Here is a 24671-nt window from a genome sequence, read left to right on the forward strand (position 1 = left end):
GTGATTTTAGAAGGAAATCCAGTCATTATTTATTTGGTTCCTCTCTCCTTGCTCTTTCACACATATATCCTGCTGTTTTCTTTGGGCCCTTCTTGGGGGATATCCTTCCTCCCAAATCACCCCCTGAAGCTGAGTTTGGGTATCAGTAGACACCTGAACACTCACTCTGAAGCTCTAATATGAAAGCTAGACCAGGACAGAGGGACAGCTGGGAGTTTGAGACAAATTTGCATAGCAGCTGTGTTAACTTTGGGCAAGTAAGTCACTTCAACTCACCAAGTCTTAGCTTCCTTACCAACAGTGAGAACATGTCCTTTATATGGAGGTTATGTGGATGACACATGACCATGAACGTAGCATAGGCCTGGCCCTTAGGGGTGCTCAATAAATATTTGCTTGATCAGAAAAACAGCCTCCTCCACCCCCACTGGGTGAGGGCCTCCATTGCCCCGTCTCTTTATACTCAGTCAGACACCAAGTTTATTTTTAGAAAAAAAAAGAGCAAAGTTTATTGAAACTTCAAGCTACATTTGAAAAATCCAAATCCAAATCCTGGAGACATACATCAGGATAAGGTGTCAGAAAGTGGAAAGTTCACTGTCACAGAACCCCCTTGGAAACAAATTTCCTGGGCACATCCCTCAGGCCCCAATGGGATCAAAGTCATTCCCTCATCCACAGCAGGATGCCATCTATCTGTTCAACTGAAAGTGTTCCACCAGAATTAAAAAAAAAAAAAAAAAAAGTTCTCAAATGACAATGTGAAGTCCAAGCTGATCTTCTCTCAACCCCATTCTATGTAGTCAGCACCAGTGAATGGTGGGTTTGGCATTCGAAAAAGGATTTCACATGTCTTCAGTGGAGAGTTGGGGAAAGAAAGGGTACAGCAGCAAGGCATCCGTGGCCGCATTCTGAGGGCTGGCCCTCCTCTCCCTGCCTTTACTCTTGAGTTTTACTTAATCTAAAGGACAAACTGGATTGACGTGGTAAATGAGCACAGTCAAAGAATTAGCTTTATGAGATAAGGGACCAGTCAATACTCCCAAAGCTGGTCAGGCCCTTCAACATGTAGGTGTATGTATATATGGATACATCGCTACACTAAGATATAGATCTAGCCCTATAAGTATATATACGCATTTATGGCTATATAAAAAAACTATGCCAATACTAACCAAACAGAACTTTGTAAGCGCTCATCCCAAAGCTGTAATCCCACACAGGGCTGTGCACAAAGCCATGCATTAGACCATATTAACCGACAGAAGGCTGACCTGGCTCAATCTCTCCCATCTGTGCCCCCTGCCTTGGCGAGGCAGGGGAGAAGGGAGAGGTTGCCTCTGCTTAAAACACAAGTGGCTTCTTCATAGAACAGTCATCAGGTAAAGCTGTTGAAGATGTCCATGGAAATGAAAAACAGACCCCTTTATACATTCTGGAGCAAACTGGCATCACATGTCAAACTACCTTTCTCCTTTGCCAGTTGCAGCTAAGTTGCCCAGGCCCTGGGAGCCCCCAGGGCGCAGTGGCATTAGAGGCTCACTGGCTTGGGGTTTTGAAGCCCCATGCAACTCAGCCTCCAGAGACCTGCTCTTTGTCAGGGGTCTGTCACTGGAGTGGACCCAGGTGGCCATGTCCTTGGGACATCTCTTGGCACCAGCTATGCTAGGTGTAAAGTTCTCCACGTGAGATGATGCTTGGGGAGCCAAAAACAAACCGGAAAGAACTATGTAGAACAAGTTTCGTGGCTCTGCCCACCCTAAGGACAGAGCCACTTACACCGCAGAACCACCGGGGGCTTCAGGTGCTTGTGGGGATTCGGCAGCTGGCTCTTCAGGACTCAGCCGAGACTGGAACTTCTCCAGCTGTTCGGGGCTCGCCAGGGTCTTCAGGAGGGTGTTCTCACGCTCCAGCTGGGAGTTCTTCTCCACCAGCTCTCGGATCTGCTCCTTCAGTATCTCCACCTCCTCTCTCACAGCATACATCAGGTGATTCTTCACCAGATCCTGCCAAGGAGGAAACCACACAAAGAGATTCTTCAGCTATTAAGGCCCCTCTGCAGTACCTTCACCCTGCCATGGGGCTGCCTGCCCTAGCTTTCATGTTACTGCCTTGAAGCCTTCCCTCAGCATGCCACTCCTGTAGCCCAATTCCTCATAGCTCCTCTCTGAAGCACTTAAACCTTCACACAGGAGTACTGTAGAATTTGGGCCTTGCCAGAGTTGGGAGCCATGTTTTGAAAAAGAAAGGTCCACCTTTCTGCAAGTTCCTAAAGATTTTCAAGTCTGGCTGTTGTAGGGACTTTTGGAGTGAGAATTCTACTGGTTGCTGGTTGGCCCAGCTGCTGGTCTAAATCAGGGGTCCACGGGGACCTGCAGCACACCCCATCTTGTTGGTCTCCTTTACAAATCTTCACCAAAGAAATAAAATTGGTTATTTGGGAGTCTCTTCCCCTTCACAGGACTCAGCACATTAGAGTCGCAGCTGGCCTGCAGCCTGGTTGGACAGGCATTTGCTGGTGGGGGGTGTAGAGATTGCTCCATCCTCTCTGAATTTGATGACTGATTACACTAGGGGTGGGGAAGTGTGTCATTTAGGCTTCAGAGAACAATTAAGGGGCTTCTAATTGTGAGAAGCCCCGAGCCCCTATAGCCATTTTGCTTGCTCAGTGAAGTCTGACCTCTACCTGGTAAGCAGAGGGAGATGGTGTGGGGTGCTTGGCTTTCTATTTCCTCCCAACTTCTGACCCCAGCCCAGTCACTGCAGAGGCACTGCAGTGCAGTTGCATCCAATTTGCTCTGGCCCCTGCCAACTGCAGGATACAAATACAAGAGTCTCAGCTCCCTGCCCTGCAGCAGCCCAGGAGGGAGCCAGAGGCTGCAGCAAAGCCCTGGGATGGAGGAGGGGAGGAGAAAGGGAGCCCAGCAAGGGTAGACTGCTGTAACTCTAACCAGACTTTACCAAATGTCTCCAGGGAGGATAGGAATCTGGCTTTGGCTTTCTCAGGCCTTTGGCTAACAGCTTTTGTGCCCACCCCCTCAGTTCTGCCCAGAGTTACATAAGCAGCAGCTAAGTCTGGGGATGGGAATGACACAGTGATGCCACTCACCATTGCCTGCTCAATCTTGTTGTCTATGGCCACCACACTGGCTCCGGAGGCACTGTCAAGACAAAAGCAAAGCGACCCGTTACCCTCTCGGTTCCACTCTGAGTACCTGGCAGTTGTGACCAAAGTCTTCCATCTGCCCTGGGTCTTCCTCTCCCCTGCTTCCCTGGCCTGGAGTTCCAGGCAGTTTGGCAGCGGGTCCTTCTCTGGCCCCTGCAGGAAGCTGCACCTCCCCACCCAGGCTAGCTCAGCGATGCCGCCCGGAGTTCCTACCGACCTGAGCAGCCCGGGTCCTGGGGCACATGGGCCAGCGTAGCCTGCCCAGGGATACACAAACAATGAGGGCGCCAGGTCTAGGAAGGCCCCCACCGCAGGCCCAAAAGGTCCCAGGCAAACCTACCGGGCTCAGAACCTAGCTAAGAATTTCTTCTCTGCTCAGAAGCTTCCGGCCTTCTCCCCGGTGGTGCACCCCTGCCCGTCCTTGATCCCTCTGCCTCTGGCTGCCTCTGCGGCTGCAGCAGCTGGTTCTCACGGCGCAGCAGCCGCAGGGACGCTCCGACGACGGCGGATCCCAGCGCGGTGGTGACCCCCCTTCCTGCGTCCCTTACCCCCGCCCCTTCCCAGGATGCTGCACCACAGGGAACTGGGGCCGGCAGCATAGGGCTCGCTCAGAGATCCAGCTCCCAGCCCAGCCCAGCCCCCGCCAGCGCCAGGCTGGAGCTGGGGCCAGTCGTTACCTGTTATCCAGCTTAACGGAAACCACATCCCCTCCAAGCAGGGAAGAGAAGAAGGAGATGGAGAAATTGTGCAGCTGATAGACCGCCACCTCCATGGGGGTCTGATACATTTCGGTGTTCATGGCTCGGATTGCCGGGGAGCTCGGGCAGTGCTTCGGGCCTGCCTGGGCGGGCTGGGCAACCGCTGGCTGCTGGCAAGCTGTACCGGGCTGGGCTCCGCGCTGGAGTCTGGCCCTAGAGCTAGGAGGGGGGTGAGGGCAGCGGAGCGGACCCAAAGCCAGACAGGCGCTCCAGCTGGAGTTGAAGGGAAGTGCCTCGAGGGGTGTCACCTAGTGTGTCACAAACTCCACTGCCTCCAGTCCAACCCAGACTCAGAGATATTTCGGCTCCTGCTTCTTTATATAGGAGGAGCTGGCTGCGTCACATGGCGTCAGGGGCCATGCAAATGAGTCCTGTACCGGGCTTTGTGGCCCAGTAAAACCACATCCCCTCCCTGAACCTTAGACTGGGGCTGTAAACAGTTCAGCACTTTCTTGTGCCAACTGGCATCTCCAAAGAGGACTCTGGAGATTGGTAAAACCCAAACTGGAGCTGTTTTGCAAAGAAATGAGAAACAACAGCCTAACAGGAGGCAGAAAGCACTCAGTAGAGGGCGGTGCTGCTTTTAAAAGCGCTTCTCCAGGTGTCAGCCAGAGTACCCTGATGGTTTTGCAATGCTCTCATTGTCACTCCACGGACACCCACCCTCACCATCAGAAGCCTTTCTCCTTCTGACTGCTCTCTCAGTCTCCCCCCAGCACATATACTGTGTCACCTGCACACTCACTCTTACTAATGCAGCTGTCCTCTGACTTGGCTACCAGCCTGCTCCAAACTCCAAAACCCATCCGCCTATTTCTTCCTTAGAATTTACAGGTGTGGGAGTATCTACCTGTGTACTGACAGGTTCACATATTGGTGACATGCAAGGAATACACACAGAGGTCTGCATTAATCTGTTTATGCATGTGTATGGAGGAGAGGGTGTACAAGAGTGGATGAACATGTATGGGGGAGCAGCTAGGTTGGCAATAGAGGAGGTGGAGAAGAGATAGGGTATGAGAGTGGGCACAGGAATGACCACAGATACTACCCCTTTTCTCTTCGGTCTCCACACCTTACTCTGTAAATAAAATACATTCAAAATAACCCGGGATCTCATGTCCCTATTTTTAAAAAGTAAATTTCACCATTATGTATATCTACAAGGCAGTAATTTTAAAAATTAAGTAAAGGGAACAGGGTGAGTGCATAAGGAAGGGAACAGAGGGAGGGTATAAGGGAAGGAAAAGGGAAGTACTAGGGACTGAATTGGAGCAAATTATATTCCATGCTTGTATAATTATGTCAAAATGAATCCTAATGTTATGTATAACTAAAAGGAAACAATTTTTTGTTACTTTCCTCCACCATATATCAGATTGAACCTCGATATTATGTATAATTATAATGCACAATAAAAACATAAGAAAATTTGTTACTTTCCTATGAAGAGCAAAGGACAAGAAGACTACTATATAAACCACCCAGGAAAACTCCTGCCATGTGATGGGTCCAGCCATGCATATAGCAGTAGAAGGTATTTCATGGAAAGAGGACTCTGGGCCACAAGGAAAATGATATGATTGTTGCCTAATAATAGTTATATATGTTTCCATCAAAACATATTTTCATTCTTTTCAGCCTCAAACTTAAAAAAAAAAAAAAAAAGGCATGGGAGACTTGAGGTGTTTCTAGCTCCTTTCTCTCCTACCTAAGTGAGGCCACCTGGTGGACAGAAGCACAATTACATCTACAAGGGCAACCTAGGCAGGAAAAGGGATAGGTGATGCAACAGCACATGTTATTTATACAAACGGGGGACCACAAGGAGAACACTGGGTTCCACCAAATATACAATAGTTTGGATAAAGTTAAGGCCAGTACCCATAAATCAGTGTTCCACAGGCTGTGGTCCAAAGAAATATCCTAATGCAATCACGCTACTGGAAAAGTACTGGGCCCTCTTATCAGCAAAGAGGGTAATTATTATTTGCTTCAGGATATTTCTCTTAACCAGGTACCTGGCACCAACACCCTAGCCAAAGCTCCAGCCAAACCCAGTCTGAAGGCCTTGATTGCATCTGGGTTTCCAGTACAGTTATGCCACCAAATAGCCAACATCTCTGGCTATGGCACGGGGCTCCACTGGTGGATTTCAGTGGTGGTAACATGTATAAAATGCTCATTATTATTTTCAAAGGGCTAGCCAATAAAACTACCCAAGCAAACCCACTGCCTTAGCCCACTTCTTCCTACTTTAGGTGGGAGATGATCCTCATCAAAGTATATTGTATAATTATGTCAAAATGAATCCTAATGTTATGTATAACATAACATAATATGTATAACATAACATTAGGACACAGGCTCTCTGAACCTGGTGTTTGCACTAAGCTGTGTGCAGTAGACTGAACAAAGTACAGACTATATTTATAGGTCATCAGAAAAGTTATCTGAGAAAAAAATACTTTAATCAATAGCTTAACTGATATTGGAATTCCCTGACATATTAATCTGCTCTTTGTGCCACCCAGAGCTTTCTTGGTCCAGGAAGAGTCTGGGTTGATCTTTCATTGCCTTGTTAATTTTTCCTAAACTATTGTTACCCATCCCAAGATTCCAAGGGAGGGTGAGGTAAAAAGGGGAGAGAAATAAGCTGGGTTGGCCAGGATTGGGAGGACACTGCTAGGAAAACAGGGTACAGGGCAGAAGTAAAACAGCTCTTTTGATGGGTGAGTCCCTTAGGTGAAAACAGAGGCAGAGAAATCCAGGCAGTTTGAAGAGGGATGGGAAAAAGGGTTAAGATTACTATCAGAGCTGTGTTTGAATTGTTCACTTATTATACTTCAATTAAAAAACAAGCTGAAGCTGGGCATGATGGTACACGCCTATAATCCCAGCAGCTTCAGAGGCTGAGGCAGGAGGATCACGAGTTCAAAACCAGCCTCAGCAACGTAGTGAGGCACTCAACTGAGCAAGATCCTGTCTCTAAATAAAATATTAAAAAGAGGCTAGGGATGTGTCCCAGTGACTAAGTACCTCTGGGTTCAATCCCTGGTACCAAAAAACAGAAAAAGCTGAAGCTGGGTGAAGTGGTGCAGGCCTGCAATCCCAGGGACTTGGGGAGGCTGAGGCAGGAGGATTGCAAGTTTGGGGCCAGCCTCAGCAACTTTCTGAGATCCTAAGAAACTTAGCAAGACCTTGTCTCAAAATTTAAAAAAATAAATAAAAACGACTGGGGGTATAGCTTAGTAGTAAAGTACCCTTTGATTCAATCCCCAATACCAAATAAATAAGAAAAGAAAAAGAAAAACCAAGCTTAATTTGAGACACACTGACCATAATTGCTACAATTAATGGAGCATCAGTTGTGGGCAGACACTGTGCTGGCTGTGCAATCATTTCACTTATGAAGAAACAGGGTCTGAGAGGCTACCTTGCCCAAGGTGGCAGAGCTAATAAATTGCACACAGGTATAATGGTGCATGCCTGTAATCTCAGTGACTCAGGAAGCTGAGACAGGAGGATCACAAGTTTGAGAACAGCCTGGGAAGCTTACCAAGACCCTATCTGAAAATAAAAAATAAAAATAGCTGGGATATAGCTCTCTGGTAGACTATCTCTAGGTTCAATCCACAGTATCTATTTCTCTCTGTCTCTCACTGTCTCTGTCTCTGTCTCTCTCTCTCTCACACACACACAGCTAACAAATTGCAGATGTGGGACTTCAGTTCAAGTCTTCCTGATCATAGTACACTGTTCATAGTACACCCACTTGTGTAGTATTTTAAACCCACTTGTGTAGTATTTTAAACATGAAACCATGCTAAGAAGCATCAAGAATTTCCCACACGGAACATCTTAAGTCAAAACATAAATTATCAGCACAGTGGAGCAGGGGATTGATTTTTTGAATGAGGGGAGACTTGAATGAATGAGTAGAGGCAGTTGGGGGATGGGTTGGAGGTGTCAAAGAGGGGTATGGAGGAAGAAAGGGTGAGGGGCAGGGGAAGTGTCCCTAGGATGCTGGCTGCACTAGTATTTGAGAGGCCAGAGGTTGACTTTGAATTCTGTAAGCACAGATAGTTTTCTGACCAGTTGGGGCCTGAAGAATATCTAAACTGTCCCAATGGGCTTTAGAAAAGGCACAAGTTCACTCACATTCATTCAAAAGGCAGTCAAATAGTCCTCAAAGAAAGCTATCTCCCTAGGAAATATTCACCCAAATTCCAGAATGGATATATAGTCTTGGGGAATACCCAGTATTCCAAATAAGGTGTGCAGTCTTGGAATAACAACCACAGTGCAGTCAAACCTCAAGTTCCTTAGGCCCTACTCACTGGCACCCTTAAATAATTCGTCCCTGCCTTTTTCTTTTCTTTTTCTTTCTTTTTTTTTTTTTTGGTAGCAGGGATTGAACCAGGAGCATTTTACACTGAGCCACATCCCCAGCCATTTTGATTTTTGATTTTCAGACAGAGTCTCACTAAATTGCTTAGGGCCTCTCTAAGTCGCTGAGGCTGGCTTTGAACTAGCAATTTTCCTGCCTCAAACTCCAAATCTTCTGGGATTACAGGCATGTGTTACTGCTCCCAGATCCCACCCTCTCTTCTTGCTATGCTCAGCTTTTGGGAGAAGATCAACAAGAAAATAAGTTCATATCTGGGATTTAGTTAAAAAAAACAAACTTCAAAAAGATGCCTGGTCCCAGTCCAGTTAGGGCCAATCTCTCATCCACATAGCTACCTTTAATTCTGTTATGTGAGAAATGATCACCCGAGGCCTTATGATCCTCTATTATTAAAATGACTAGATCCCAGAATCCAATAGAAGATGACAATGGACTTAAATGTCTCTATACAAAGATTTTCTAACAACAAGGACAAGGGAGATAGAGATAGTTAGTAGGGGTAGGAGGAGGAAGAGGAACCCAAAGTTTTTTTTTTTTTTTTTTTAAACCCTTGGCACATCAGAAAATTCCTCTGCCCTTGGCTGTGGTGCACACCTGTAATCCTAGTGGCTGGGGAGGCTGAGGCGGGAGGATTGTGAGTTCAAACCCAGCCTCAGCAAAGGCGAGGCACTAAGCAACTCAGTGAGACCCTGTCTCTAAATGAAATACAAAAATAGGGCTGGGGATGTGGCTCAATGGTTGAGCATCCCCGAGTTCAATCCCTGGTACCAAAAAATAAAAAAAAAAATTCCTCTGCCCAGAAGGATGATTCCAAGTTCAAAGCCAGCCTCAGTAACTTAGTGAGGCCCTAAGCAACTTTGTGAGACCTTGTTTCAAAATAAAAATAAAAATAAAATAAAAATGAGCTGGGGATGTGGCTCAGTGGTTAAGTGCCCTTCAGCTCAATATCTAGAACTAAAAAAAAAAAAAAAAAAAAAAAAAAAAGAAAGAAAATTCCTCTGCCCAGAACAGCTGCACTAAACCTTAGAGAGTATAGAAGTTTGTGCTATACATGATATCCATTATCCAATCTAATATTTCTGAGTAATGTGCTGATCCTTGAAACTTTAAGTGTCCTTGTGTCCTATGAAGGTGGGCCACATACAGGAAGCAGTGGCCTAGCTTCAATAGCCCTGCAACAGCCAGGCATGGTGGTGCATGCCTGTAATCCCAACAGCTCTGGCGGCTGAGGCAGGAGGATTGCAAGTTCAAAGCCAGCCTCAGCAATTTAGTGAAGCTCTAAGCAACTCGGCGAGACCCTGTTTCTAAATAAAATATAAAATAGGGCTGGAGAGGTGGCTCAGTAGTCAAGTGCCCCTGAATTCAATCCCTGGTACCCTCCTGAAAAAAAGGCTTGGGGTATGGCTCAATGGTTAAATACCCCTGGGTTTAATCGCTGCTACATTCCCCCCTGCAAAAAAAAAAAAAAAATCCAAAAATAAACAAACAAAAAATAGCTCTGCAACAGTAATATTCATAAATATTGTCAAACTCTCCTTCTTACATCCCAGAATTTACAACACAGGCTAGATCCAGAGTCAGTGCAGCAAAAAGCGCCTGATGAGTGAGGCCCTTCACTGTCTCTCGGTTCTAGCTTTAATGCCATGGGACTTTGTGACAAAACAGACACTGCTGACTCTCTCTCAGGGGCAACCTTCTAGCAGAGGAGAACATAATGAGGATGGAGCCAACTCCCCCCATTTCAGGAGATTCTAGAAGCCAACTTATTCTCTTTGAGCTGGAAGAAGAGTCTAAGCATCCCTGCTGGTCTCTTCTACTTCAAAAGCCACCCTCTTCAGGACAAGATCCCTTCTAACTCCCGGTTCCCACGGGACAGGGAAAGGGTGACTGGGCAAAGTCTGAGCAGCAGAAGCCTCAGGAAGACTCTCAACATGCTGACAAGGGGGTGGCGAGCAAGCTCAGGGAGGGTGCGGTTGGATGGGGGAGGCAGTGAGGAGGAACATCTCACTTCCCCTTTTGTCACATTTGAAGCATTGTGTACCATACAGCCAAAAGGAAATTATTTATAGGCAAGTCTTCCTTATTTTCTAGAGGGAATGTTCCACCCAAGGATTCGGCAACATTGCCAGCAAAACACAGGGTCCTATGTCGGGAGAAGTGGAAAAAGACACCATGCAAGAGGTGTGGGACAAGCCACAAAGCAAACACTGGGTTAGGAGCTGGAAAAGGAAATACAAAAAGGATATTGAGCCCTAGAGCGCACAGTGCTGATGAGACAGGTTGAAAAACACCCCCCCACACACATCCTGCGGCCCCCTTCCAACTGAGGCTCTGTCTAGTTCTCATTACTTACTTGTCCCTTTTTCTGAAGAGGCTTGGGGAATAAGGAGGCTGAAATGCCATAGTTTAATTTTTCCTTCCTTCTCTCTTATCTTCTCTCTTCCCCTCTGGTTCCACTCCAATGTGGGAGACTACAGACAGGAAGGCCACGGCCACTTACATAGTTATTTTGTCTTCATGGAAAATCCCCAAAGTCCAGAAGGAGGGAAGCAAGAAGGAAAGACGATGACAGAGAAAGTGCCTTGTTCTCTGTGGATATGTGAAGTGCCCTGCATGGACACGGCTGGGAGTCCCGAGTTTGTAGGGGGCAAGAAAATGGGGAGGAGGGTATAGAAAGTGATGGGGGATGGGAGGGAGCCCAAGGAGAATCCTCATAGAGAGATGGATACTCTCTTGGAGAAGCAGCTCTAGCAAATGATTTTGGGCACACCCTGGTACTAGATGATGGCAAGAGCAATGAATTGTGCCTTTCAGCTTCCTCCTGGACAGGGTCCCGTGTGAGCTTCACAAACAATCTCTGAGTGACACTAGGATGGCAGGCGGCAGAGCCATACCCTGTTTTAGCAAGGGATCCTACCCCACCAACCCATATTCAGAGAAGCCCAAAACTACTCTTCAAATCATCTTTATCACCCCAACTTTGATGACTTACCATGGTGGGGGGCTGTCCTGGCATCTCATCTGGACTAGAAGTATTAGTGATTTATCCAGGAATTTAGTCAAAAGCTTAGTGGATCTTAAATTTCATGAACCTGTGTCAATTTTTATGCCTGTCTCCTTTCCTCTTATGCGTTTCAGCTGGGAAAATTTACCTCCATAATTTTTCTAAACCTTCTCATTTTCTACCCTCCCCATTATCCAGCTACAAGTACAAAACAGATATTCCTTAAAAAGAGGTTTGTAAAATTAACCCCGGTAAATGGAATTGCATTCCTTTCTCTTCCCCACACTCACTGTCATTAATATTCAATTCAATTCAGTTAAGTTGACTGAATACGTATTCAAAGCCCAAGGCACGTTTCAGAAAAGCATTAAAAAGCAAACCAGGAATACAAGCCCCGAATTGTGCATCCTTCCAAAATATCCCGAGTTTGTGGCAAATTCAGAAAGATTTCCCTACTTGTTAGACCTCAGTGAAAGGCTTGCTACAGGAAAAAAATCTGGGGCTCTGAGGTGCACAGTACAGTAGCTTGGAGTTCAGGAGGATTACACCACTCCCATCCCTGAACACTACTTCACTCCAAAAGATGGGGTGTGTTTTTCTTCTTCCCACTGTGCCCTTCAGCCAGTGCCTTCCTGACTGGGAGTAAAGCAGCAGTCCTGAAGCTTAGGGTTTCTATAGGACCTACAGCCCCTCCGACACTGTGGCCAGTAGTGACAGGAAGCGTCCCTTACCCTGATTCCCTTCCTTAACACCAAGAGTTTGTTTTAATTTTTTTTTTTTTTTTTGGTGCCGGGGATTGAACCCAGGGGTGCTTAACCATGGAGCCACATCCTCAGTCCTTTTTATTTTTATTTAGAGATAGGGTATCACTGACTTGCTTAGAGCCTTGCTAAATTGCTGAGGCTGGCTTTGAACTTTTGACCCCCTACCTCAGCCTCTGAGTTGCTGTGATTACAGGCATGTGCCACTGCACCTGACTCAACACCAACAGTTTGTAAAGCAAGGGAATAAGGTACAGGTGTTTGTTTTCTGAGTTGCCAGCCTGTCCTTCTGAGAAGGGGCTCTTGGCTTTCCTCCTTTGGTCAGCTATCTTACCCTTGTGCCATCTCCTTAAAAGCTGATGATAAAATTCCTTGTCCTTCCTTACAGACCAGTAAGCATTGTCAGGTATGCAAAAAGCCCCCTTCTATGGCCTCAGTTGCTTGCCTCACATGCACAAGGCCCTGGGTTCAATCCCTAGCACCACCACAAAAAAAGAAAGAAAAAAAAAGCCCCCTTCTCATAGACCACCCTCTGGAAATCCTGGTACACTGCCTTTCTGGGGCTGGGAAAGAAAGCAGCAAAAACATGGCCACTATCCACATTAACTGTTCTGCAGAAGCCCTCCGCCAGCCTATCCCCACCAACAGGACACTGGCAGGGCCTCTTCCCATCCCCTCTGCTCTGTAGAGCCATCCCACTGGCCAAAATTCTAAGTAATTTTCTCCGGCAGTTGCCAAGGTTACTTTGAGGAAAGACTTAGGGCTATGGGCAGTGCTTGGAAAAAGCCAGGAGAGTCTTGTCAGGGAGGCAGAGCCAGCAGACAAGGGGCCTGTGGAGAGAGCAGGGGCCCTGAGGTGGAGCACCTGGCTCTCCACTGTGGGCCCCACTGTAGAATGTGTGACCTTTGAAGTGGTACAGGTTCACTAAGGAACAAAAGGATGGTTAATAATGCTGGGCCTCTTCAGGGGCTCCAGCTCCTCAGCCACTACGGGTAAGCATTACGAGCATCCTAGGGCCCTCATATTGTGCTCTTGAGCCCTTGCTTACCTCACAGTAACACTCTTCATTGTGGGCTCACTTGAGGTGGCTCCTTGATCCTGTGTTGCAGTACTCTATGACTTGTGAAGAGCAGCTCTGCTGATTGCAAAGGGCCTCTGGCTCTGCAGATCCCCCCCCCCCTTCCTTGATGAGAGAAGACCGCCCACCTCAGGTGGGGGGCAGGGGGAACACTACTCCCAAAACAGAAAAAAAAGGAGAGAAACAGGGTGAGCTTCTCTCTGGGCAGGGCCCTCCAACCATGGGAACAGTGCCAGGAAACTCAAAAGAGTAGTGGGCGGGGTTAAGGAAAGCCTCCCGCCTGGTTTAAGAATTGCTGACAAGGAATTACATACACCTTATCAGGAAGAAAGGGAAGCACAAAGCACTCACACATTTATGCAAACACCTTCTCCAGCCTTCCGCAGTCTGATTCTCAGAGATAGTGAGACAGATAGGTCATCATATCTCTTTCTCTCTCTTTTTACTGTTGCCAGCTTCCCCATGACCCCAAAGGGGCAGTAATGCCACAAGGTGTGGCAAGATGGCAAGGCAGGATATTTAGTTTAAGCTAGAGTGTCGAAAGTCATGGCCTCTGCTTTCTCTAACATCCAGAGTTGGCTGCATGTTGTACAGGGGTCATAGGTGGCAAGGTCTTAAAGGGAAACTTGGGGTGGCAATCAGGTGGGCACAAGGAGAACCAGCTTGAATGGTCACACTGCACCCTGTGAACAGGAAGTCCCGGAACTGCAGTTTTCAAAGACGTCAATCAAACATTATAATGGACTCTTTTAAATGAGGGAGAATAAAAGACAAGCACCATTTGTACACAATCAATCACATGGATGCCTAAGGCATCCCACAGACTCCTCCTGAGGACAGTTCTAACTAGAGCCAGTCCTGAAAAAAGTGCCCTCTGTGTCTGGCTACCTCAGAAGTATGATCTCAAGGGCATTGAGAAAAAAAAAAAATCCCTCTCAGTCAGAGCTGTTTCCCAGACTTGCTACTGAGGTACCTAGAAAGGTCACCACCAGAGTCATGACTTTGATTTCCAGTGATCTGTCCTACAATTCTATACACTAAGAGGAAGAAAAGTTTCTTTTTCAATGCAAAAGCCTTGAGAAGGTGCCACATTCAGTCACTAACAGTTCAAGCACTTCAGTATGACCTAAATTATCGTTTTACTTTCAACAGGGTAGTGAGTGATGAATCAGAGTCAGAAGATAACTGGACACACAGCAAGTAAACCTTGAGAGTGGATTGGGGAGAGAAAGAAATGGATCTGGATGAGATTCTTAAAACTAGAATCACCTGAGAAGATTTGTACAGGGCACTAGCTCTAGCAAGTCATGCGGGATGGGTCTGGAGCTGGGGGAGGATATTTTTCAAGTGATTTCAATATAGCTCTTTTTGCACCAGTTTATAGAACTCCTTTTAAGAATTGCTGACAAGAGGGGGTGGGATGTAGCTCAGTGGTAAAGCACTTGCTTAGCATGCACAAGGGCTCAGGTTCAATATCCAACAAACCTACCCCCGCCCCCTGCAAAGAAAGCCGGGCATGGCAGTGCACACCTGTAATCTCAGCAATTTGGCAGGCTGAGGTAGGATGATTGCAAGTTCGAGGCCAGCCTCAGCAACTTAGTGTAGCCCCTAACTCAAAATAAGAAAAAGGGCTGGAGATGTAGATCAGTGGTAAAGTGCCCCTGGGTTCAATTCCCAGCACCCCCCCCCCCCACACACACACACAAAGGAACTGCTGACAACAAATACACACTCCTCATCAGGAAGAAAGAGAAGCACAGGGCACAGGGCACGGTCTTTTCATTGAACCTACTCTGATTTATATCCAAATCTTTGGCAAAATTTGCCTCTCTCTTATGAGAAACAAATTTCTTCTAAGACACTTCACAGTTGTCAGTGGGAACTCTCCACCTGGGAGGTTGGGGTTTGGGGGCACATCACAGTGGGGAAGAGAAAAGAACCCAGGCCAGAGAACAGAAAGGGGATAATATTTTTCTTGTGTTTGGTCAATGAACCAGCCCTACCTCCCTTCTACAGAAGCCAGCTTTCCTGTAGCCCAGTGACTGTCACCACCCAGTCAAATATGGGTTGATTCCCAGGTTAACTGGAGGGGGTGACTCATTCCCCATCAGGAACCTGCTGAGGCTGACTACAAACATACCTATCACCACCCTGATCCAAGCTTGGAGCTCACCTGCCCCTTCCATGATCACCCCATTCCATGGCTTGTGAGCTTCTCCCTGGCAATGAGGCTGCCTCTACTGCTCACAACTCCCTACTGCCAAGGGGGATTGAGAAGGGAATTCACTGTTCTTTGTGGTACCATCCGGCCTGTGCTTGGGTATTTTATTTTTATGTTTAAATTACACTGCCTGCTAGGTTTGGGGCTTATAAATAAACAAAGGCTATGCTTCCCTCCAAGGCCTGGACTGCCTAGCTCCCTACCAGCAGCACAGTGACCCTTTTAACCTCTTCTCTCACTCCTTGAGTCAGTTCATGTTGTGGGTAGGGTTGGAAAAAAAAAAGATATTTTGAGTTGGGTCAAAAGCCTAGAAATTCTTACTACCAGCCTAAACTATCATCGCCGAACCATTCCTGATGACATGAATACTAAGCACTGAAGTCACCTTACCAAGTACAAACTTCTTTGAAAAGCCATACATGACTATGAAGATAAAGCACACAAATGGAAAATTCCAAGTATCAGAGTTGATTATTTTTGAAAAACTACTTACAGATGTCTTTATGCCACCAAGTAAAGACAGAAGTGCCCAGGTCTTTGTGGGTGGAAACTTTATGGGCATGAGAGGCATTAAAGACCTATGGACAGCAGAGCATGGTGGGCCTGACCAGGAAAAGCTTCTTGCCAATGCTCATACACCTTAAAAAATAAGAGGAACACTAGCCCCTATGTCCTGGGATAGGACTCTAACAGCAAACTACTGAATCCTGGTCAACAGTTCTGACATCCTGTTATTTGCTAAAACTAATAATACTGTGGAGTTTGTTGACAGAGTTGCAAAAGAGCTAAAGTAAATATGGAAACTGAGGAACAGCCAACTGTAGACAGTTACTAGCTCAGCAGTTGGGAAGAAAGGAGTCTTAGAGATCTTCCTTGGACATCTTGGGGAACCAAGGCCTGAGCACAGTTAGGAGATAACCTAGAGACATCTGTCATGTCACCAGGTCAGTTCTCTCCAACAATAGGCTGCTGCAATGATGAGTTTGATTCATATGGCCGATACTGATCCTTCAGACAAATAGTTGTGATAAGCAGAACTGAGAGGGACTCTCCTGATGCATATGTGAAGGGAGGGACTCCCTGAGGACTGCCCTAGCACCCATTATAGATGAACTTGATCAAGTGAGAATTAAATTAAGTCAGGAGGACAGAATTCTCTTTCCACATTGGCCATTAACTAGTTGGAGGACTGCACAGAAGCTTCAAAACATCCTACAGGGTTTTATCCTCATCCCTGAAATGAAAATTGTGCTCTTTCTCTCCTATAACATATACATACATGCATGGTATACATGTTTATAGATGCTCTAAGGTTTGGAAACATAGGTAATTGCATTTTACGTCTTTAACAGATTAAAGATTATTTTTATGGACCTAGTACCTTTACTTTATTTATTTATTTATTCATTTATTTATTTATTTTTATGTGACACTGAGGATGGAATCCAGTGCCTCAAACATGCTACACAAGTGCTTTACCACTGAGCCACAACCCCAGCACAGATAAAAGATGTTCTTGATGGCATTATATATATTTGGTTTATGTTTCCAAACTTATGGATATCCTGTAGGCGGCATTCTTGAGTTCTTCGGAGAGTGAAAAAGGGCCATATTAATATGATAAACTCTGTGATGAGTAAGGGTCCTGATCCCCTAATCACCCCTGGTAAAATGGCTCTCCAAATGTGTAGCACTTACAAAGCTGTTTCAAAGTCTAACACTTCTAAACTTTTGTCCAGTTGTGATTTTTGTTCCCATAGTTCCACAAATTATCCATACTACCTATGGGGAAGGGTGGTTTGTGGAATTATTGTTAACATGAATCAGTATTTAAATTATTCTTTTGGAGTTCATAGCAATCTTTCCAGTACAAAGGACTTCTAACTTGCACATTTTTTTCTGTACTGGGGATTGAACCCAGGAGTACTCTACCCCTAAGCTATTTCCCCAGCCCTTTTTATATTTTGAGACAAGGCCTCACTAAGTTGCTGAGGCTAGCCTCAAACTTTGAGATCCTCTTGCCTCAGCCTCCTGAGTTGCTGGGATTACAGCAACTCAGGTGTGTGCCACCATTGCCTGTCCTGACTTATACAACTTTTTGACCTTGAGAGCCTCTTTGATGGCAAAGTCAGTCATCAGCAGGACCTCTATTGCTGCAGGCACAGCCAGAGAGGCCCATGATTAAAAGTGGGCAACAGGCAACAAAAAGACTCAAGTAAGCATCCATTGGCTTCCTAGATTAGAATATATGTTCTGTGAGGGCAGGGGCTTGTCTTATCTATCATTGTACCCCCATGGCACGGACACAGGGCAAATGTGGTTAATAAATAAATAAAAGAACTGGCTAAGTGTTAGGATTTTGCTAAGGGCCCCAGTGGAGAAGAACTAGGCAAATTCATGTATTAGCGTTTTGTTAACACTTGAATTTGGGAACAGTCATTGTTTGAGAGAAATTCTGCAGTTAAAATACGAAAGACCTGTGAAAATCAAACATACTTGGAAAACTCAAACACAGTTTAGTTGAATAAGTGGTCACTAACGACCTGAAAGCAAGGCCCTACCTCTTAAATAAAAGGGATAATTTACCCAGCTATGTGCTCCTGATTCTCCAGTAATGCTGTGACTTTGGTCACTTTCCATCTTTAGCTAAAGGGGCTGGGTCACTTGCGAACAGGTCACACACAGGGAGCAGTAGAGGGTGATAAAGCCCAGGAGCAGGGCAGCCAAGTCTCAGCTGGCACCAATATCAAAGAGGGACTTAGGGCTAGCAGGCCTGATTCTCTGAGTGACAGCCATGTAACTAGAATGATGGGGCAGGGGTGGGGAATGACAAAATAATCCCAGATAAAAATATCCTGATGCTTACCAAGAGAAAGGAAATCCTAATCATTAATGTCATCCTTGGGTTTGAAATCTTGAGGTGCCCTATTAAAATGAAAGGTCTTTCTCAGAGGGGGAACTATTTAGTTTTTCTCAGGGAAGGAACATGATGACCTCTTCAGCTTGGTCTGAACAGTAGGGGGCTTCTGGGAGAAGTGACTCAGACTTGCTAAATATAGATTGGTGTTGTGCTGGGGGCTTATCACAATGGGTACTTGTTACCTGGCGGCCTTGGGCTTTCTGGTGACATGCAAATGCTCCCAAACAGCTGTCAAAAAACCCAAATTGCTTGTGAATGGGCAGCTTTAAGAGTAATAGAGTTTATGGGGCTGTGGTTGTAGCTCAGTGGTAGAGCACTTGCCTAGCATGTGTGAGGCACTGGGTTCGATTCTCAGCACCACATAAAAATAAATAAATAAAATAAAGGTATTAAAAAAAGAGTAATAGAGTTTATGGCTCCTGAGCACAGTTGGGAGATAACCTAGAGACATCTGTCATGTCACCAGGTGAGTTCTCTCCAATAATAGGCTGCTGCAATGATGGGTTTCACCCATGTGGCTGATACTGATCCTTCAGACAAATAGTTGTGATAAGGAGAATTGAGAGGGACTCTCCTGATGCATTAAGGGAGTTAAGGGAGGGACTCCCTAAGGACTGCCGTAGCACCATTCTAGATGAACTTGATCAAGTGAGAATTAAATTGTCAGGAGGACAGAATTCTTTTTCCACATTGGCCATTAGCTAGCTGGAAGACTGCATAGAAGGCTTCCAGATCCTCATGACTGAAATGGCAATCATACTATTCCTCTCCTATAGCATACACACCATGCAAGGTGATTGCTTTTTCCATCTCTTCTTGGTAAATAAAAACAAACTGTTATTCTGGGCACAGAGATGGGCAACTATAATCCCGGTAACTTGGGAGGCTGAGGCAGGAGGATCATTTAAGTTTGAGGCTAGCCTCAGAAACTTAATGAGACACTATCTCAAATATTCAAAAGGACTCAGGGTCTGAGGTTGTGCTCAGTGGTAAAGTGCTTGTCTACCATGTGTGAGGCACTGGGCTTGAGCCTCAGCACCACATAAAAATAAATACATAGAATAAAGTTTAAAAAAAGGGCTCAGGATGTAGCTCAGTGGTAAAGCACCCCTGAGTTCAAACTCAAGTACTGAAAAAAATAAAAATAAAAAGAGCACATTGTTATGAAGATGCTGTGCAAAGCAGCAATGCTGCCTTGGCCATGTTGGGTACATTTATCTGCCTGGGAGACCCCATTTGCTTGCTCACCAAAACATCCTTCCTGGATGAGTCCTCCTCAAACTCTACCACCTCATTTATAAGGTGGCATAGCTGAGAAATTGACCCTGGGAAAGTCTGTGGCTGAGAGGTTAGATGGATTCTCCTTCCCTGGGACAATTTTCTTCTACCAAGAGCCTCTGGATAACCTAAAGGAATGAGTCCAGTGAGGGAAATTCCAAGCAGAAGGGCAGGGGAGCTTTGTTTGGCCATTTTCTGCCATTCTCTGTTAGCTGTGGTCTTCTATACCTGTGCACCAGGTGGCCCTGGAAGGAGACATACTCACAATAGAGCTGGTGAGGGCAGCCCTTGTCCCTCATTATCTGTCCTTCTTGCCCTTGTAAAACTCTGGAAAATCCTCAGCCCTGGGGCTCCCTCTGGCTTGACCAGGTGACAGCCAACTGCCTGACACCAGGCAGAGCTGGCCTCAAGAGGGTGAGGGGAGTAGGACTGGGCATCCCCCCACCCCTGTGGCCCTGTTGTGAGGTGCTGACAGCTGGGAGAGGACCTGAAACCAGTTAGCCTGGGGCTTCCAGCCAGCAGTGTATTTTCATCTTGTTTTGACTGGGACTGACCTCCCCTGTGTAAACACATCCACATCAGGAGGGAGAAAATGTAGAACAGCTTAAAATAGGTGCGTGGAATGAATCCCACCCATGAATCACCAGAGCAGGGAATGCCCGGCAGGTGGGCCTCGCTTTAAGCAAAACTGACATATGAAAATCTCCATTTAACAAGAGGGCAAGGATGGATAACTGTGAGGTCTTGACCTTCCACTGGGAGATCTCAAAGCCTCATCTGGTACAAATAACAGCAGCAGCTCCCGAGTACTGAATGTTTAGAGGGCACTTGGCTAAGAATAATATATACATTAGCTTTTTAAATTTTGTCCACAGTCTTAGGATTAGATATTGGGTTATCATCAGGCCATAGTATGGATGAGGAAACTGAGGCACAGAGATGTTCAATGACTTACCTGGGGCTGCACAACTAGTAAGGAGCAGAGGCCAGAAGAGAATCCAAAGGGCTGGGCTATCTCTAGCTGGGTATTGCACTTTGTTTTGAGTTCCAGGCACAACTGCATTCTAGGCAATGACTGGAACTTGCATTATTGTGACTTCTCACTGAATGCCCCTTCACAGCAGCTGCAGCTGAATCTGATGAGTCCTTAGCAGGGTCTTGGTAGGGAAGACCTTGGTTGGAAGCTGGCCCTTTCCACTGACTAAAGCAACACCAAGTCAGATAATTTCCCTGAAGAGTGAGCACCCTCTAGAATTCTAAGATGGGATGAATCTGCATTTCAATTTAGGGATTGGCAGATTGTTGAAGGGCAGCTTCTTGCCCATTCTTAGGGATGGGCCCTTCAGAAAGGGCAAATAGGTACAAACTACCCAGACATCAGGCTGGAGAAGGGACAAAAGACTCAGTATAATCCAGTATAAGGAAAGACCAAATGTAAACATGTATTTTGAAACAAAATGTCACCCATCACTGTGTCTGTGCAGGACAGGCCCCCAGGCTAAACTGTGAAGTAGGAGCCTGTCTTCAGAACCTTCCTGCTTCCTTTTGGTACCTTCCTCCTACCTGTCCCCTTAGGCAACCAGTGCCTTCCTGTTGTCTGGAGTTTCAGGGGGCCCACTGATGCAGAGGTGGGGGGGTTACTTGCCTCTCCAGCAATGCCCTCTTTAAGTGACACTCCCAGTTTCCCTCCCACAAATCAAATGTATCTGGGACAGCCCTGAAGCACAGATCGAAGAAATTTGTGTAAATGGCAGGTAATGGCTTAACAGGTTTTCCTTAGTCAGATCACAGGGGCTTTAATCTAAAGGATTCAGTCAATGATATAATTTTAGTCATAGGTGGGGGGTGGCAATTGTGAGGGGAGATTGCTTATCAATGCTCTTCAAATCTTGCCAAGAAGATCACCCTCTACTCTATTGGTATGTCTGGTTCTATGTATGGGGTAAATACTACCCTCTTTCACCCATGATGTATTCTTTTAAGAACACAGAGGAGCTTGGAGTAGTGGTGCACACCTGTAATCCTAGTGGCTCAGGAAGCTGAGGCAGGAGGATCGTGAGTTTAAAGCCAGCCTCAGCAACTTAATGAATCCCTAAGCAACTCAGTGAGACCCTGTCTCTAAGTAAAATATAAAAAAGGGCTGGGGATGTGGCTTAGTGGTTAAATGCCCCTGGGTTCAATTCCCTGTACCAAAATCAAAACCAAAAATACAGTCAAGCCAGGTACAGTAGCACATGCCTGTAATCTCAGATACTGAGGAAGCTGAGGCAGAAGGATTGCAAGATCAAGGCCAGTCTGGGCAACTTAATAAGACCCTGCCTCAAAATAAAAAATAAAAAGGGCTGGGGTGTCACTTAGTAGTAGAGTGCTTGCCTAGCATGTGTGAAACCCTGGGGTTCAATCCCCAGGACTAAAATAAAGGAAAAAAAAAGAACATAGTGGAAAGAACACTGGAATAGTAATTAGGAAGCCTGGGTTCTGGCCTGCTTTTGCCACTGGCTACCAGAACAACCTTGAAAAGCCCCATAAGCATTCTGTCCCTAGTTCCCCCTAATTATAAGATGAGAAGATTGGGGATGGAAATATATATTTATTTGGGTGCTTCTTTTAAGAAAGATACAGTTATTCAAACTGAGAGCTTCATGAAGCCAGGAACATGTCTCAAGTGTCTGGCACAGGTATGCTGAATAGCTGAACTGAATGAATGGACAGCAAAACTGACTTCTAAAGTTGATGCCAGTTTTAATAGGCTCTTCCATGATCTTCTGAGACACAGATATTTGCAGCTCTATCTCAGAGTCAAGAGGCCTAGGCCAAGGGATAAGTGAGAACTTCAGGCCCTTGTCCTCAGGTCCAGGATGTGTCTGCACCACCAGGTGCAGGGGCACCCTGCAACCGGGAGGGGCAGATTTGAGACCAAAGGCAGAAAGCAAGCTTCCATGAGACCCAGGAGGTTTGCAGGATGCTGGATTGGGGTGGGGGCAAGAGGTTTGTAGGAAGGGCAGGATTGGTCAGGAGGAGGAGTCAGTAACGTTTACACAGTTTTCTTTAAAACGGGAAGCCCAGATAACAGAGACCTGATGGGTGTCTGGGCTGAGGTAGGAAAAGTGCGGAGTTGCATGGTGACTCAAGGTCAGGAGCTGGAATGGGGCCCAGAGCTCTGAAGCCTCCCCTCACCCCCTTGGGACTGGCCCCTGGCTCCAGGCCAGCTCCATGAATAGCTTCCCCCACCCTCACTCCACCCCTCCACAAGTCCAGCTTCCTTCTCCAGCCACCACCATGGCCCTCCCCCTCCCTGTTCTCCCAAGGCTACATGGAATTCCTTCCCTAACCTCCCTCCAAGGACTCAGCTGGTGTAGTCACCCATTAGAGTTGTCCAACTTCACTTCTGGGCAGAGCTGCCCCCCTTACCAGGGTTGCCCACATTCGCCCTGACATCACTCCTTTCCTCCTTATGCAAAAGGGTAGAGGTTTGCCAGCTTTGGGTCCCTCCCCCTCTTACATACCCCCTGCCCTGCTCCATTGCCCAGGCCTTCTCCTAGGAACACTCCCAGATTGTATTCTGAGTTACTGAGACATTCTCTCCTGCCCTCTCTACTCTTGCCTTAAGTAGCACCTTTTGTTTGTTTGGTACCAGGGATTGAACCCAGGGGTACTTAACCACTGAGCCACATCCCCAGCCCTTGTTTTTATATATATATATATATATATATATATATATATATATATATATATATATATATAAATTTTGAGACAGGGTCTCTATAAGTTGCTTAGGGCCTTGCTAAGTTGCTGAGGCTGGTTTTGAATTTGAGATCCTCCTTCCTTGGGTTTCTGGGCAGCAGCACCCTTTCACATTATAAGAGGGGCCACAGTTTCAGTCCCCCCCCAAAAATCTCTTAAGAGTAAAATTGTGAGTAGGGAGAGAAAGATTTTTGAGGGCAATGGGCTTTCTTAGCATTCCTGAAATAATGCCATGGAGGGGGTTACCTATTCTGGACATTCATTAGGCCAATTCAGGCCTTCATCTGACCAAAGCTCTGGTCCCATCTCAGCCATTAAAACAGTCTGTAAAACTCTGGGTAAATTACTTAATCTCTCTGTGTCTAAGTTTCTTCATCAGTCAAATGGAGGTAATTATACCTCCCCTACCATGCCAGGGCTGTTAGGAAAATTAGAGACTGTGTGTGTGTGTGTGTGTGTGTGTGTGTGAGAGAGAGAGAGAGAGAGAGAGAGAGAGAGAGAGAGAGAGAGAGAGAGAGGCGGGTGCTTTCCAAATGGCAGAGGGAGGCTTTCCAAATGGCAATCAGGAATTATGATGCCTCTCCCTGCCCTGTTATACTTGAAGGACTCATTCAGATTCTATGGCAGTATATTTACCAAAAATGTCCACATACCCTAGGCCTGCCCCTTTCCTCTCTCCTAACTTGTCTCTTCTCCAGGGCTTGGCCCTTAGCCACATTCGATCTCCTGTGCATCTCCACCCTTCTTTAAGAACATCTCCTGCCCCACCCTTGTCTCCCCCCACCGCCCATCCTGCCACCCTCAGGCCTTCCTTCACCATGCAAGGGCCTCCTGCCATGCTCTCTCCCTCTCCAGCTTGTCCATGACTCTCTCCCAGCCCTGACTTCATTCAGGCTCTCCCCATCAAAGCAGTAAAGAGGAAGGGACTCCGGAGGTAATACGGACTTGACAATTTTCTCCAAAGGCTAAGGACGTTGCAGAATACTCAACATGTGTTCAAGAGACATGCCATTGTTTGGTTACATGTTCTGGAGGAGATGTTTGGGGTGGAGTCTGCTTTGGGGGCCCTGAAATCTTGCCAGGTAGACAATTGCCTGCTCCACCTCTAGGTTCTGCAGGCCCTGCCTGTCTACTCTTCCCTCCCATCTTCTCCTTCATCTCTCAACCCAGAAAATGGGCTAGGCCATTTGATCTCTAGGACCTGCATGCTACATCCTCCCTGGCCTAGTGCCATTGAGTTTCTCTGATGCCCCCACTTTTCCCCCAGGGAAGAGAGGCTGGGAAGCAGTTTGGGAAACCTTCTAAATATCCCAGCACTGACAATCAGCTC

The 24671-nt window shown here is 46.4% G+C and overlaps 1 protein-coding gene across 4 annotated transcripts in view; it reads right to left on the reverse strand.

Annotated features, from left to right (window-relative positions):
* Positions 1-479: 479 nt before the first annotated feature.
* The window catches only part of Tsc22d3 (TSC22 domain family member 3), a 64650-nt gene continuing 40458 nt past the window's right edge, over positions 480-24671 (reverse strand). The window contains exons 1-3 of one of the 4 annotated variants that reach the window (XM_058571620.1): positions 10689-10788; positions 3110-3161; positions 480-2006 (exon numbers count right to left, since the gene is read on the reverse strand). In XM_058571620.1, the coding sequence (XP_058427603.1) occupies positions 1776-2006; positions 3110-3161; positions 10689-10738 (333 nt within the window). In that variant the 5' untranslated portion in view covers positions 10739-10788 and the 3' untranslated portion in view covers positions 480-1775. Of the gene's footprint in view, positions 2007-3109; positions 3162-3506; positions 3707-3843; positions 4229-10688; positions 10789-24671 lie in introns of those variants that run through there. The other 3 variants (XM_046420744.2, XM_046420745.2, XM_046420743.2) reach the window with 3 other exon arrangements.

The sequence above is a fragment of the Marmota monax genome, unplaced genomic scaffold, assembly GCF_021218885.2.
Source record: "Marmota monax isolate L192 unplaced genomic scaffold, Marmota_monax_Labrador192_F-V1.1 WCK01_AAM20220418_F8-fsc00050, whole genome shotgun sequence".
NCBI classification, from domain to species: Eukaryota; Metazoa; Chordata; class Mammalia; order Rodentia; family Sciuridae; genus Marmota; species Marmota monax.